This window comes from Acomys minous (assembly GCF_964271855.1).
Source record: "Acomys minous genome assembly, chromosome: 4".
Classification (NCBI taxonomy): domain Eukaryota; kingdom Metazoa; phylum Chordata; class Mammalia; order Rodentia; family Muridae; genus Acomys; species Acomys minous.
The window spans coordinates 58872635-58889179 of NC_140486.1; the positions used below are offsets into that span (position 1 = coordinate 58872635).

At 42.0% G+C, this 16545-nt stretch overlaps 1 protein-coding gene across 5 annotated transcripts in view; it reads right to left on the reverse strand.

The window, feature by feature from the left end:
• LOC311596594 (uncharacterized protein) overlaps positions 1-16545 on the reverse strand; it is a 167015-nt gene that overhangs the window by 12371 nt on the left and 138099 nt on the right. For all 5 annotated transcript variants that reach the window (XR_014778889.1, XR_014778890.1, XR_014778891.1 and 2 more), the window contains one exon: positions 5048-5176. Coding sequence is in view for 2 of the 5 variants with exons in the window: in XM_084780205.1 (XP_084636331.1) it covers positions 5127-5176 (50 nt within the window). In the remaining 3 variants the exon portion in view is untranslated. The remainder of the gene's footprint in view (positions 1-5047; positions 5177-16545) is intronic.

A 16545-nucleotide genomic window follows, 5' to 3' on the forward strand; every position in this document is an offset into this window, starting at 1 on the left:
TGGGGGGAGGAGATGTCTGGTTCCACAGCCCAGGATTTGCAACAGGCATATGGTTGGAATGGGTGAGCAAATCATGGATAGATGCAGGATATAAATAAATAAATGAATGAGACATGCGTAGTGAGGTCAATAGATCATGAGTCCTTGAGTGCGGCCCAAAGTAAAGAACAAAGCAAAACAGACTCTAGCAGCCTCGTTCCGACAGGAAATCAAGTGTGATATGACAAAATGTATTTAAGAGCCTTTAAGTGCAGGTGGCTGTGCCTTGGGAGAGCTAAATTGTAGAGCTACACCTGAAAGCCCAACTCAGGGCAGCCTGTAATTCTGCTAAGACAGACACCCTCTTCCTGAGGCTGAGGTAATTAGTTCTGGACTGAGCCCTAGTATTTATGACCTCATTTCTCCTTTTCTCTTTCTCCACGTTTTCTCATTTCTCTCCTTCAAGATGCAAGTTAGATCTTGCCTCCTTAATGAAACATGTCTTGTCCTACACTGCTCTTCCTGGATACAACCTTCTACCACACAGAGTCTGAGTCACGTCCCATCTGAGTCCTGAGTCACATACATTACCTGTCTGGTTTTCTTCTTCATGAGTCCATGAAGTGGCATAGATCAAAGAAGTGATCTGGCCTGGAGCCAATCAGACCTGGTTAGCACCATTTGATGTATCTCACTGCTAAGCTACCTGTGTATAATATGGTTATTATATCACCATTGTCAGGGAACAATCAGAATTGGAATACCTATATACAGCTATGATGTGCTCCAATACCTGATATGAGATGCTCAATAAGTAAGAATATATGTTTATTATCATCATTAGTGGTTTTGTTCTCTTTAATTTTATTTATTTGTTTGTTTATTTGTGTGTGTGCGTGTGTGTGCATGCACATGTGTGTGTGTGTGTGTATGCATATGCCATAGTGCAGAGTTCACAAGGAGAAATTCAGAGGACAGCTTAGAGGAGTCAGCTCTCTCCTTCCATCAGATGGAGCCTAAGGGTCAAACTCAGGTCACCAGCCTTGAGGAAAAGCACTTTTGCCTGATGAGCCATCTCACCAGTCCCATAAGCAGCATTTTTGGACAGCATGATATTATATGTCTCCAGAAAATTTGTGGACCTCCTGAGATGGTAAAAGGGCTTTCGTATTTCAGCTCAATAACTTCTTCCTTTGTTTCAAACCCGCTTACATGGTTATGCCCTGATTGGCAGACAATGTTTATACCTATCCCTGAGTGTGACTATAAAGTTCCCTAACTAGACTATAGAGACAGAAAGGGTGAATACAGAACCTGTGGGTGAGGGGACAACAGAAGGAGCTCAGAGAGCTAAAACAGAACCATTCCCCCTTCCCAGAGAAAGATATTGACTAATGAAAGACTAAAAGGAAATAAAAGATACCAAAAAAACTGGGTTTTAAAATTTATTTAGTGATAAAAAAACTACTGCCGGTTTAAGGAAGCCAACAGGAGATGTCAAAGTACACAGAACTTAGTACAACATTAGGACATTGCCACCCTAAGCCACAAGAACCAAGCAGAAGGATAAAATGGTGTTGGCAGAACTGAGAGCCAGAGTCCTGAAAGAAGGTCCAGCCAGCAGAAGGGGCGGATACAGAAACTACTCCCAGCAGAACTCCTATACAAAGAAGAAAGAGAGCAGGGCATAAACACTTTAATCTCCCTCCTCCAACTGCAACACAGTACATTAATTCTCATTAACTGACACCCAACAGGAAGAGAGATAGAGGCATGCAAAGGGGTGTGGAGGATGTAAAATATAGAGCTCGACATCCTGGGGCAGAAATCTGGACCTCAGAGGATAGAAAAAGAAAGGGATAGGAAGAGCAGGTGGGATGGTACAGAAGGTACAGAACACCTAACAAGCAAGGGTAGCAACTTGGGGAAAGTTTACGACACCTTCATCCATCAAAAGCTGACACACTCAGTGCTATACATCTAATTCCTATTGCTGGTTGTTTGCTCAGTGGCTGTGGGGAGAATGGAAACCAAGAAGAGCCCATTTAGGCAGAGTAAAAGCAATACCAGCAAAATGTGGTGGGACCTTGACTCTATATTCAGTGACCCATCAAGGGACAATTGTGCATGTACCAATCATAGCCATAGTGATCTGGTGGCTATCACAATCACATGGAAGTACCATAAATATCTACATGAAGACCAGCACACAGAAGGGAAATGACCCACAGTTTGACAGGCTGGGACAAAAAAACAAAAAACAAAAAACAAAAAGTGAGTGCTAGCCAGCTAAAACAAAATTCCCAGAAGCATGTAGGGAAAGCACTCATCTCATCTCCAGAGGTCTCTGGTAGTAGCATAGCACAGGCAGTAGCCACACACATGCTGGTAGAATTGGAAAGAGACTCCATTTAGCTCACACATCAGTGGTTATTTTCTTCCTGGAAGCAAAAGCAGTCTAGGAAATAAGCAGTGGTGCTCAGGGGATTAGCAATGCAGCCCCTGCCTGGAACAGGTGGTGGCTCAGCAGGCTGGAGAGACTGGAGCCCTATATCCCTTCCCCAAAACAACTGTGAGTTTTATTAAGAGCCGCTTAGATTTGATGAGAGTGGGGGATTACACAGAACCCCTGTCACCACCCTTTGACTCTATTGACTAAGTTTCTTTTCCCAAGACCTTGTGATGTGACTGCTGTAGAGGCTGATAAGAGAGAAGTTGGTCCCTATAAGCCCCATCCTCAGGCACTAAGATGATGAAGATCCAGGAACTTTCTATGTAGGACTTGTGCAAGTGATGGTCTTCATAAAGACAGCATGTAGGAGGGAGATGATAATAGTACCAACCCTTCTATCTTTATCATTTTGGTTCTGCAATATAACACATGAAAAAAAATCTCTGAAGAGACAAATGTTAAGTATCATAAAGCCGGCCAAAAATATATCTTCAGATACTAGCAAACTATGAAGTTAAATCTTTCTTTGGATTAGAATACAAATATTCATAACACGTAAAAGTACTACATATGTGTATAATATATGATACATTAATATAGCATATAGGCTTAAAAGTACATGTATTTTACGTGTGTGTGTGTGTGTGTGTGTGTGTGTGTGTGTAGTTAAAAACATCTTTCTTAAGCTGGGCAGTGGTGTTACATGCCTTTAATCCCAGCACTAGAGGCAGGCAAGTCTCTACCAGTTCAAGGCCAGCCTGGTCTATAAAGTGAGTTCCAGGATAGCCAGTAGTACATAGAAAAACCCTGTCTAGAAAAACAAATGTATATATAAAATATCTTCCTTATTGGTACACTCCTGTTCTTAACACCATCATCTCTTTCCTGGATAGTTTTTTTTTTTAACCTCTGAGCTGGCTTTCCAGATTACACTCTTGCACCTTTCAATCAACATTCAACATAGGTCAGGATGCCTGTCTATCTCTGAACTTTCAATGGTTTTCCGTTTATTTCACAGAAAATACAAAGTCCCTTGTGGTCTTCAAGCTCCATCTCTCTGAACATTTCATGCCTGACTCACTCTCTAGCCACACTCTTCATCATTTGAATATACCTCACACCTTGAGATCAATTAGCAAATGAAACATGAGTAAGAATACATGGAACATCCAAGGAGAGTCAGTAAAAAGTATAACCAACCCTTTGTGTAGAGGTCTATGATGTCCTGTGCTCCAGGTTTATCCCAGATAGAATAATTCCCCTTAGTCTGTATCCCTAAGTCCAAAATGCTACCAGTTACTTGGAAAGCTACCTGAACCTGTATCTGACTTTATGCATAAAAAAATACTGTTAAACCACTGACATTTGGAAACCTTACATTCCTACATCAGCTAGCCACTTCTGATGAATATAGAGGCCAGAGGACTATGGAATTATATAGCAATGAGAAATATATTGTTTTATGAAGCTGGGTATAAAAAGTAGTCTATAAGAAAAACAGAGAATCTGAAAAAAAAAAGTAGTTTTCAAAGAGTGGAAGTGGGCTGGGTGTGGTGATGCATGCATGCCTCTAATCCTATCATTTGGGAGGCAGAGGCAGGCAGATCTCTGAATTCGAGGCCAGCCACTTCCAGAAAAGAGAAAAGATGTCTCAGAACAAAAATGGGAATGGGAGTGAAGAAATGGCTCAGCTCTGGAAGGCTAAACCAAAAAGATAAGAAGTGGAAGCTCATAGGGTATCAAGTCTCTTCTTGGTAACCTGCTGTCCTTCCTCTGAGTGCGGGAGGTAATCCCCCTTAGGAACAGTCATAAGGGAGGGGAATCAGGGAAAAATGGGAGGGAGGGAAGAATGGGAGGATACAAGGGATGGGATAACCATTGAGATGTAACAAGAATAAATTAATTTTAAAAAAGAAAACAAAAAAAATCAAAAAAAAAAAAGAAGAAGAAGAAGAAGTGGAAGCAGTAGAGTGAGTGCAAGAACAAAAGAGATAAGGAGGAGTAAAATGTAGAACATCAAGGAAAAAAAAAGAAAACCTTTTATTTGGACCCATGACTACAAGCAAAGCATGTTGGTAATGGTGATGCTGATGATGGTGATGATTGTGATGATGATGACAACAACAATGATGATGATGATGGTGATTGGATGTCACAATGATGATAATGATGGTGGTGATAATCTTGATGATGGCAAAGGGAATGATGATATTGCTGGCAGTGTTGATGCTGCTACTGATAATGCCGATGGTGGGGATATCCTATGAAGGGGAGGGATTGCTCAAAATTAAAACCAGTTAAGATTATAGAGGCAGGCTGATAAAGTCATCAATCAGTAAAGCCAACTTACCGAAGTATAAACATTAGACAAGACCCAAGCATAAAGTACATTTCATAGGAGCAGGTGTTACTTAAAATTCAATTTGCCCGCTTTTTATTGATTTAGGGTAGCTGTTTAATTAGCTTTTAGCATTGCATATGGTTTATGGTCATCATTTCAACAGAGGTTAAAAGGAAGGAAGTGTACCACACTCTTGATTTGTAGACAAAATATCTAACTGCTCCAGATTTTTTAGCTGTCCCCTTGCCACAGTCTGATTTAGCAGTGTCTCTGACCTGGTGGATTGCTTCTAAATCATCCCACTGGGTTCCTTGAACTTGTACTGTGCAGAACTTCTCCCATAAGACAATCTCACTAGAGCTGAGAAAACACATCTTCTCCCAGGGTTTCAAGTGATAGATTGTCTGATAAGAAATGAAAAAGAAAAAAAAAAGAACATTTGTTTTCTAGAAATGACTTCATCCTCAATATTCAAACACACACACACAAAATGGAGACTAAGAAGTTCGCTTTTAGTCCCATCATGGTTTTTCCATTGTCAAGACTACAAGTTGAGTGTGAATGTAACCTCACTCATAGACACAGCTTCTTAAGCTGTGGGCCTCTGGTTAATATGCACATGCTGACCAGATGTGGCCTTCACACCAGACACTGTGTTGTGACCATCTTCCTTGAATCTCTGTCTAAATATATATGGTTAATTCTCGTGGGCTAATGGTAGCCTACATTTTAAGTGGGCAAAATCAGATATTACTTTCTGAGAAGCTTCATAATATAGACAACTAATGGAAAGTAAATATTACCTAAAGTTCTAAAAATGTGATGCGGCTGAAGTGGATACAAACATAGCATATGAAGAAATGCACTATTTTAGGGATGTTTCTATTTGTGGGAATTGCAATAAGTTGGAAGAGGGTGTGCCCTTTGAAAAAGATGTTTTCTAAAAAATCCACCAGAATTTCATTTCTAACTTCTCCTCCTGTATACGTGTGAAATGTCTATGCTGCCAGTGTTCTCCCTCTCCCTTTCCCTCTCCCTCTCCCTCTATCTAGACACAGAGACACTAAAAGGAGGGAGATAAAGAAGATAAAGATAAAGAGACAGAAAGAGAAAGAGGAGAGACAGAAAGGAGAGAAATGGGTAGATAGGAATTAAGGGGGGAGAAGGAGAGAGAGATTAAGAGTTAAGTGCTTAGTTTGATATCCAAAATATATAAAGACTCATGAAATTTAGACAGCAACAAACCAAACAATCCAATTTTAAAATGAGGTACAGAGCTAAACAGATAATTCTCAACAGAGGAATCTTTAATGGCTGAGAAGGACTTAAAGAAATGTTCAGTGTCATTAGGCATCAGGGGAATGCAAATCAAAGCTTACTCTGAGATTCCATCTTACACCCATCAAAATAGCTAAGATCAAAAGCTCAAGGAACAGCACATGCTGGTAAGGATGTAGAGCAAAGGGAACACTCCTCAATTGCTGGTGGGAGTGCAAACTTGTACAACTACTTGGAAATCAATCTGACAGTTTCTCAGTAGACTCAGCTATACCACTCCTAGGTATATACCCAAAATATGCTCAATCATACCGCAAGGACAGTTGCTCAACTATGTTCATAGCAACTTTATTTGTAGCAGCCAAAACTGGAGACAACTTAGATGTCTTCCAACCAAAGAATGGATTAAAAAAATGATACACTTACACCATGGACTATTACTCAGATATTAAAAACAATGACATCATGAAATTTGTAGCCAAATGGATGGAACTGGAAAAGATCATCCTGAGTGAAGTTATCCAGAACCAGAAAGATACATATGGCATGTACTCACTGGATTTTAGCCATAAAGTACAGGATAACTATACTACAATCCACAGACCCAAAGAAGCTAAGTAATAAATAAGGGCCAAGGAAGCATGCTTGAATCTCACCTAGGAAATAAAATAAAATAAAATAGATATCTGGGGTGAGTGGAGGGAGAGAACTTGATGGGAAGCAGGTGGGAGAAGGACCAGGATGGATCAAGTGTGGGGAGGATGATGGTAAAGAGATCTGTGATGAGTGTGCTGGGGTATCTCTGGGAAAAGCTAGAATCTAGCTTGTGAAAATACCCAGGAATCTAAGAGGGTGGCCATATGACTAGCAATAGAAGATATGGAAAATGGAATTGTCACCTCCTATATCCAGGTAAAACTTCCAATGGAGGAATAGTGATAGCAATCCAGCCACAAAACAGTCAACTCACAATTTTTCCTGCCTATAGAGGTTCAGGTATAAAGAGAGATCAGAAAGTGAGAGAACATCCAACCAGTGCCTGGCCCAACTTGAGTCTCCTGCCATGAGAGAGAGCCCATCCTGATGCTATTAATAATATTCTGCTATACTTGCAAACAGGAGGCTAGCATAACTGTTAGCTGAGTGACTTCCCTCAGCAGCTGATGAAAACAGATGCAGAGACCCACTGCCAAACATTAGGCAGAGCTTGGGAAATCTTATGGAAGAAGAGAAGGAGGATTGAAAGAGCCAGAGAGGTAAGGAAACCCCACAGAATCAACAAACATGGGCCCATAGGGGCTCACAGTGACTGAACTGCCAAGAAAGCATCCACGGAATAGATGGAGGCCCCCTGCACATATGTAACAGATGAATAGCTTGGTCCTCGTGTGGGACCTCTAACAGCAGGAGCAGGGATGTCTTTAACTGTTGCCTGCCTTTGGATCCCTTTCCACTAACTGAAAGGCCTTATCTCTAGGCTCCATAGAGGAAAATGCGCTCAGCCCTACAACAGCTTGACATACCAAAGTGTGTTAATGCCTGTGGGAGATCTCTCCTTTTCTGAGGAGAAAAGGAGGGAGGCTTAGGGGAAGGGGGATATAGAGAGAGGGACTAGGGGGAGAGAAGGGAGAGGAAGTTCTGATTGAGATGTAAAATAAGTAAATTAATGAATGAATGAAAAAACAACTTATCTGGGAGCATGAATGCTGTAGACTCAGGTTTATCTAATGTGACCTGAACCACAAAATTACTTAACCTTCCTCTGTTTTAATGCCCTTGTACAGTTGAGACAAATTGTGGCATTTACCTCCTAGGATTCTATCCACTGGGAAGTATCCATTGGGGTGCTATGTGCCATATAGAACAAGACATGACCAACTATTGATCTCTTGTGTGCATTGTACATCCGTGGGTAGATAGAAAAGTGTTGATATTATAGGCCTGTAGGCACTAAGAAATTCGTTCCTACTTGCAAAATACTGTATCCTTGAGGTCTTGAAAAAGGTAAACATATGTTTGGGACCCATGGTAAGAAGATAGTGGGGCTGTGAATACTTAAATACCATATATCTTTGGTGGTTGGATTCCAGGTGTATATATACAGCTCTGAACTTCTATACTGAGGTCTCATCTCTTCCTCTTCTAGGTGTAGTTGGTCAAACTTGGAAGCGAAGTGAGTATATACCAGGCATCACAATGCCCCTGGAAGCATACGGTCTCAGCATGTTTCCCTCTCTGACATGTTGGTCCTGCCTGCACACCAAGTCTTCCTATAGTAGTATGATCTCAGTACAATAAAAAAACAGTGTTTGCCAGTTGGTTCTCTCTGTTCGCTAAGTGATTTCTCAAGCAAGAAACACGTCTTCTAATGGTTTGAACTGTTGTATAAGCCCAGGGCTGCCCCCCCTGTAAGTGACTGTCTCTAAGGGAAGGACCAAAGCCTGCGTAAATAAGGGTGCTGCTTCCCACCCTTACTCAGGGCGGAAGTGAGAAACACTGACAATCATTTTGTCTAATTCTACTTATTAGAATAATAAAGAACTGTGCAAATATAATCATTCCTAATCATTTCAAGAACACAGTTCCATCTGTGCTCATGTTTAAAATAATTCGCAGTTCCAGTGCAGGATGGGAATGCAGGTGGGGGAGCCATTCTCACCCTTCAAAGAAATGAGTCCAGTGGTGTCTAGGAAATCCTAAAATGTTACCTGATGGCCAGATGAGTTTGGAAGAGCTGGAGAGATGGTTCGGATTAATATACAAGGTGGTCAGAAATTGAGGAGATTAAACATGGGTACCAGCAAAGACAAATGTGTAAAGACAATGGATGCTGAGTCTGAAGAAGACCCTTCATACTGCAAAATCTATCTCATTGTGTAGGTCAGGTGTATTATTCTTTATGTCCTTAGGAAAGGGAGAAAAACAGGTTGCTTAGTTTTTTAAACTGTTAACCATAGAACTCAAATCTCAATTTGAATAGACTCTAGGTTCCAGGCATTGTCCATATTCCTTGGCCTCTGTCCACTTTTCCCCCTTCTCCCCATTCTTTTGCTTTCCTACCCCAGCCCCTCAATCCCTTAATTCTTTTCATTTTTATCATCTCTTTCTGCCCCCTTTGACTTAAAGAAAGGCTAAGCAGATAGGTCAAGTGCCTAGAATAGGAGTCCAGAGTGTTAATTAAGCTTGATCTTGCACCCCCCCACCCCCACCCCTCACCCCCCACGCCCACCCCCCACCCCCGCCTCTCTGACTTTCTCTCAGAAGAAGGAGCCTTTCCATAAGCGCCATCTGCTTTCTGCCCTAGGACTGGAGTCTTTCTTAGGAAATCCATCTGCTGGGTCATTGCTGCACCAAGAACACAAAATCCCAATATAAAAAAAAAAAAAAACAAGAAAAAAAGGAAAGGAAGGAGCCTGGGGAGATGACCAGAACTGAGATAAAGAAAACCCTAATATGGCTGAGTTGCTTAAATTTAGGGATTTAAGTGTGTGTAGGGTGCTACGACATTAAACAAAACCAAATAGAAAAGAATGGAATCACTGAGGAGAGAAATGTCAGGCTGCATTTGTAAATGCCAATTCCAGATACCATTCCTGGCTACTCCTTCCTGGATGGCCCAGCAATGCTCACAACACAGAGCTTTGGAGATAAATAGAAAGGCAGAATCTGGCTCCTGGGCTGTCCCTTCTTCCAGGGATCTCTCGAATCTTCTCAGTTTCAGTATATGTAGGAATCGTGGATGCCACTACAGGAACTGTGACTCTAAGATGTGCATACATGTACATCATGGGTCTATACCAACCTGTACTTACCAAGGGGATCCTTGGCCATCAGTCTCTCTTTTTATGTTTATAGCTTACACTAAATTTTATTTCTGTATAGCTGAGACGATTTATTACTTTTTAAGTTAGTGTAACAAAATAAGGGGTTTTATTGTGGCACGCATGCACACACAAGCACGCGCATGTGTGTGTGTGTGTGTGTGTGTGTGTGTGTGTGTGTGTGTGTGTGGTTAAACTTGGCTCTTATTCATGCCTTCCCTCATTGTCTTCTACAATCTTCCCCCTTCTTCCTACTGGACCCTTTCTACAAATCATCCTTCTTCTTTCGTGTTATCTGTTTTGTGTTACTCTGTATTATTTGCCCTCTATACTTCCCTTAGAACTTTTCCTTGTTTTTCCTCTCCTTGTCCCCTTTCTACTTTCATGTCCTACAAAATGTGTGTGTGTGTGTGTGTGTGTGTGTGTGTGTTTGTGTGTGTGTGTACCACATAGACATCTATGTGGATTTAAAGCTAACTTCTTGAATGAGAGAAGAAATACAGTATTTGTCTGAGTTTAGCCTATTTGCTTAACATTATGATCTCCAGTTCAATCCATTTACCTGTGAATGCCATGATCTCATTCTTTACAGTATGTACAATTCTGTTGTAATTTTTCTCTCCTCCAAGATGCTACATGCAAAGGCTGCAATTCTCATTACAATGTAGAATATGTTGGTTAGTTTTGCAGTCAACTTCACACGTTAGTGTCATCTAAGACATGTAGGCAAGTCTGTGGGAACATTTTCTGGACTGATGATTCATGTGAGAGGTCCAGCTCACTCTGGGAATTGCCAGACCTGGGCATGTAGTCCAGGGTTGTATGAGCAAGTTATGGGGAGCTTGGTCTGTGCTTTAGTTCCTGCCTCCAGGGTCCTGTCTTGTTTGAGTTCCTGCCTTGGCTTCTCTGGGGCATGAACTGTGATCAGAATGTATAAGCCAAATAAACCCTCCCCCCACTCAAGTTGTTTTTGGTTAGTGTTTTATCACAGCAACAGAAAAACAAACTAAGACATGATGACAGTGACAGTTCCAGAGAAAGAGGCTTTCAAATTTTTATCCAAGTCATGTCTGTTAGATCATAGAATGGGGCTACAGACACTAACCCACTGGCCTCTGCAGAAAACATACATCCTTTCCTTCTAATGCCCAAAAAAGAGCTGTGGAAAGCAAAGAGAAATTCCTTCCATGGGTCAACCCTCACTAGGAGTGCTAGGGATAGTAATGGAGATTATGGCTTCCTAAAGCCCACCACGGGGTACAGAGTTGAAAGCCTAGAGTCATCACACAAGAGGACCACCTCTAGGCCAAATAGAGCATCAGTAGGCTTGGTACCTTCTTATCGCCTTCTTTTACACTTCAGCCCCTGGCTTCCTACGGTCCACATCTTAGGGACTTGAGCTTTGTGCTTCAGGTACTCCCAAACACTCTTAGCTGTCACTAACTCTAATGTCTTTTCAGTCCCCTTAAGGAACCAACAGGGCCTTTCCGATAGTTTCTGTTTCATCCTTTAGAAAAACGAGCCACTCCCCCATGCCACAAACTGGCATGTGGTTTCTTTCCTTTCAAATATCTAGAAGCACTCACATCTGGATTTTGAGAAATAAGTCATTTTTTTTTCTAACTCCTGTCCTAATTTCAAGCCAAGAGTTTCAGAACTTTGCTGCTCTGTCTTTGGGAGAGTTTTGGTACATAGAGGCAAACAAGTCTCTTAGGACAGTGAAAACGGAATCTCTCTGGAAAGAGGGGTGAAATTTATACAATTAAAAAGGAGCCAGGACTAAAAGAAGTAAAAGCTAGGGCAGCAGAAATGGTACCCTATTTAGGAGGAACTAGGAACCCTGGCCTTATATGAGCCAAATAGTCTGGTAAGACAGAAGGAAATATGAGGTCAGGGAATAAAAGTTTTTGAACTCACCAGTTGGATGGCAACAATGTAGACATACCCTCACCCTACAGACTCTGCCTTGGAGTCCTTGCTCCATCAAGGCATATTCCATGGGGGTGAACTTTAAGCCTGAAGAGTGGTGGCCAGAACCCCAACACTTGTCAGCACTGCCTTCAGTTCTACACAGTGCATTGTGGCCCCCACACCTTCTTTTGAGGTAAACTGTGTTTCATCTTTCTTCCATGGCCTATCTGCTCTTGGACCAGGACTTTTTTTAAAAAAGTAATTTATTCAGATTACATCTCAATTGTTATCCCCTCACTGGTATCTTCCTGTTCCCAACTCCTTTAAATCTCCCTTAGCACTGTTCTTCCCGTTCGCTGATATCCTGACCTTTAAGTGCAAGGCTGGGTGCCGAGTAAGAAGCTCATCGTTCTGGGGGGAAAGCCGCATTTGGTTGCAGAAGACCAAGCCTTTAACTTCAGGCCTATCTAACTCTATACTAATTTTGGAAATTTCATCTGGATTCTTTATGCTTTTACTTTTGCACCTATAAACCAGGGCTAATATTTATACTTGGGCTATTCTACTTCTTGAACAGAAAAAGAAATCAGACAAAAAAAAGTCTAAAACTCACTTGTTTTTTTAATATTTCATACTACAGACCTTGATATTCTTAGATTCTATGTTTTCAAGTGATTCCCAAATTTTATGAAATAACAGTAAACCATCACTTTGCTGATATTGAGTTTTCATTTTCAAATGGAACAGCAAAGCTTACTGATTGAGCTTATCTTGCAGTGCAACATCTATACACCCTCAAGGGTGAGAGTTCTCCCATTTGAAGGCACCATATATCTTCTCAGGGACCTGAAGATATGGTGTCCATTCCTACTTCTATCTCTAAGGCATCATAGTCTATCTTGATGCCACCCATTACCAACGACTGCCCTCCCTACTCTCTCATCTTCCTAGGGCTGTTACAGCATCCCATAACTAGTCAGTCAGGTACTTCTGCTGGGTGCCCCATGGACATTCTTAAGACCACACTGATAAGATCTCTGAAAAAATCAAAGGATATATTCTATCATTCTCTCACTTAGACTCTCCTGTCTCTCCAGCAGTCCCAGAAGAATTGGGACTCCCCAAGGACGAAGTCCTGTGTCCAGCCCACGGAGCATGGAGGGTATTGCATAAATATTTGTAGACTGAGTGAGCAATCACTGTACTGTGCACTGTGTTGAGGGAGAGAATTACACATGATTTTTTTGTGTGTGTGGGCGAGATTCACAAAGGCCTCAGGATATAATCTCACAGATGTCAAAACTCTTTCACACCACAATAGTAAATAATCCATACATATTTAATTGTATATGGAAGTGAATTGAACAACACCTAAATCCACATTTTCAGACAATACCCAGAATATATGGGCAAATAAATCCTTGACTGTGCACTGAAGCGTGAGGGTGGTAGACATAAGCCCCAGAGGGTCCAAGATGAGGAAGGGTGAGACACGGACAGGAAGCTCTTATGAGCAGGCCAGGGAAGAGCACTTACTGCCACCCACATGGGAGGGGCGCTGCACCCCACAACTGCTCTAGAGAGTATGTTAATTTCTGTGGGACTTCAGAGGCCCCATAACTCTTGGAGATTAATAAGAATCTGGGAAGTATCTGTCTTTGCCGGCTGCTTTCATTTGCGCAGTAATAAAGCTCGCCTTTCTTGTTTAATAAAAACAATGTGGAAACAAATGGTTCTGTGCACAGAGGAACTTTAGAGAAATGAATTCAGCAGCACGGAAGGAAGTGCTCCATCACACTGCCAGCTCCCAAACCTTCAAGAGGAAGCCATGCTTCCTCTTCCTCCTGCCTCTCCATGCTCACAAATACAACCCCAAACTTGGATGATACATTTATTCTAGACTCTATCCTGGTGTGCTAGAGCAGTGGGCAGAATGGACAAGTCCCCAGCCTCTGCCAGTAGTGACTTATCATGTAAAACAGGAAACCAAATATATGTTCCTGAGGCTTTGGGAGATAGAAGGTTGGTAGAGTGTCAAACCTCTGGCCGGCCACAATTACACTATGGAGCAAACTGTTGTTCTAAAAAGTAAAACCGAATGGGAAGAAAAACAGGCTTTGAAGAAGGGTTCACAGGCGCCACCAACATATAGATCACTAATGGGCTCCAGAGAAAAAGTGGAGTCTCATCATTCACTTGTTCATTCATCCTGTTTAGATAGAATCCAGAGATATCAGGCAGCCCCAGTCTACCCCCTCAGGCCCTGAGCCCAAACTAAACAAGCTGCATGGGCTCAAACAGAGCTTTGGTGTCCCAACTCTTCTTTTCTCAGATGAGGATGCTGAGCCCCTAGCACATATCCACCATAAGCAAGAGGCTTGTTAGAAAGTTTTATTTCCTCTTTGAGGTTCTCTGTGATCACCTGAGATATGGCACCAAGGTTGATGAGGACCTGCAAAGGCACTTAAAATGGGAAGAAAGGGTACTTGAGCAACCCCTACTATGGGGGAGCCCAGGAAATATAGGATTTATTAACTGCCTACTGTGTGCCCTGCCCTGTTGGCCACTATCCCCAGGGGGACACATGAATCACAGTAATGAATTAGAACCTCATTAAATTAGACAAGTCGGGGGTCTGGCCTATCTGCATTAATGAAGATCTGATTTATTAACTATCTTTAAAGAAATGCAGTTTTATTACTTTCAAGTATAAGCATTGATTCATATCAACTGCCAACAAGCATTGCCAAGTGGAGGTCCTGATGGCCCTGCCTTAACGAAAAGATAAGATTAATTTGTAATTAACAGCATCCATTTGCATGGAAACAATTAATGGGCTAAAGCCCTCATAAAAACAGTGCAATCTATTAACTAGATTAATAATGCCCCCTTTAGAATCTAGGATAACTTATTAGTTTTTTCCAGAGAAGGCAAAGGTCAGATTTCCAGGGGCTTGAATGCTGTGCTGAGCCCAGAGAAAATTATAAAGATGTCCAAGCTTGTTTCCAGGGTCCCTAGTGCCTTTATCTATTGCTCCTGCTCAGCTCTTCCAGCTTGTATTTATTAGGGGAATGGCATGGCATTTAAAGAGAGAGATACACGATGACCCTTGACCTTAAGAAGTTTCCAGGCAGGCTAGAAAGAGAAGACATGGCACATGTTAAAGTATCAGGAAGACAAGCAGGAACTGGAGGAAGGAAATGACTAACTACCAGGGGCCATCTAGTTATGCTTGTCACCGTGCAGAATCCTCCCTCGTTTATGTTGAAATGTAAGCAACCCTGCGAAGCAGTCACTATAAGTTTCCCACCGCACAAATAACAAGATTGAGATCCTAAGTCTGTCTCGTTCTGTCTTCATGTGCACAGCTGAGAGCTGAACTTTAGAAATAAATGGCCCCACAGTGAGCCTGCTGTGTGAATATTCCCTCTTGAATCAAGGCTCATTCTACAGCTCACACTTGATTAGCAAGTGATGCTATGTGACTTATGTGGCTAGATCATAGGAAACGTCTGCCAAGATGTCTTAATACGCATGCTCTTCATGAAGCAAGCCACGGTGAGAAGTGCAACTACACTGAGACTGACATTCTGTGGGCAAGCCCAAGTCCGGAAGATGGAAACTATGTGATGAAAGAAAGATTTTCAGACAGTTATCAGTGACTCTAGCAACTTCTGTGGACATAGTAGGTATTTGCAAAGACTATGTGTGGACATGAGCCCCATTGATCTCAGGTCCGGTAGACTCTAACACGGGCAACTACATGACTGTAAATGTAAGAAATCCCCAAAACAGGCCATCTCTGGCTCTTCTGCCTGCTTTGGGGGATGCTTTTCCTCCCACTAAGTTGGCTGATGGAGCTGTGATATATAATGCAATAGGAGGTGCCTAGTCTTATCGCAACCTGACACGCCATGTTTGGTTAATATCCGTTGGAAGGCCTGTCCTTTTCTGGAGGGAAGTGGAGAAGGCATGGATTGGGGGAAGGGCAAGAGGGAAGGGAAACTGTAGTCAGAATATATAAACTGGAGAATAAGAATTTTAAAAGGAGAAATAAAGGAAAATGTTTAAAGGAAGGAAGCACCATGCCAAGTAGCTGTGCTAGCAACCACTGTGGTGAGTTCAAGTGTATTCACAAGTACCTTGTCTCGAAGTTGGAAAGCCCCAAACTGGCTCATGCCTTCATTGTGATTCCTATCCTACAACAGTAGAATTTAGTCTATACGTAGCCTCCAATGACTATGACTCTATCCAATCTCAGAGCCAGAATCTATGAGAGAATATTAAACCACTAGTCAGAGAGGACAGAGAGAACACTGAATGTCCTGAAGACCCACGTGCATGCCCTCTTTGTGGCTGTTGTGATACCCAGTCCTGAGTTCCCTATTCACACTTCTGTCTTCCTAGGCAGCAGTGCCTACTCTTCAAGATCACATGATATCCTTTCTCTGGCCTCCTACGACTCTCTGCATGCATGAAATTTGGACTCCTGAGCTATGCTTGTGCTAAATTTTACTTGGAACCTAGACACTTGCCATGCTGAACTCAGTCTGAAAACTCTCTATGCCTTTGTTTGACACTGGTCAGCCTCCCAGGCATGAGTTTCTATCTCTGTAAGTCATTGTTTAGTGACCTAGTCAAGCTTTAGAGTCATCTGGTCCTATTGTTACCAGGAAAAAAAAAGCTGAAACCCATGTACATGAAGGTGAACAGAAAGTGACAAGTCTTCAAAATCTTAAATTATTACAGCTGCTAAAAGGACT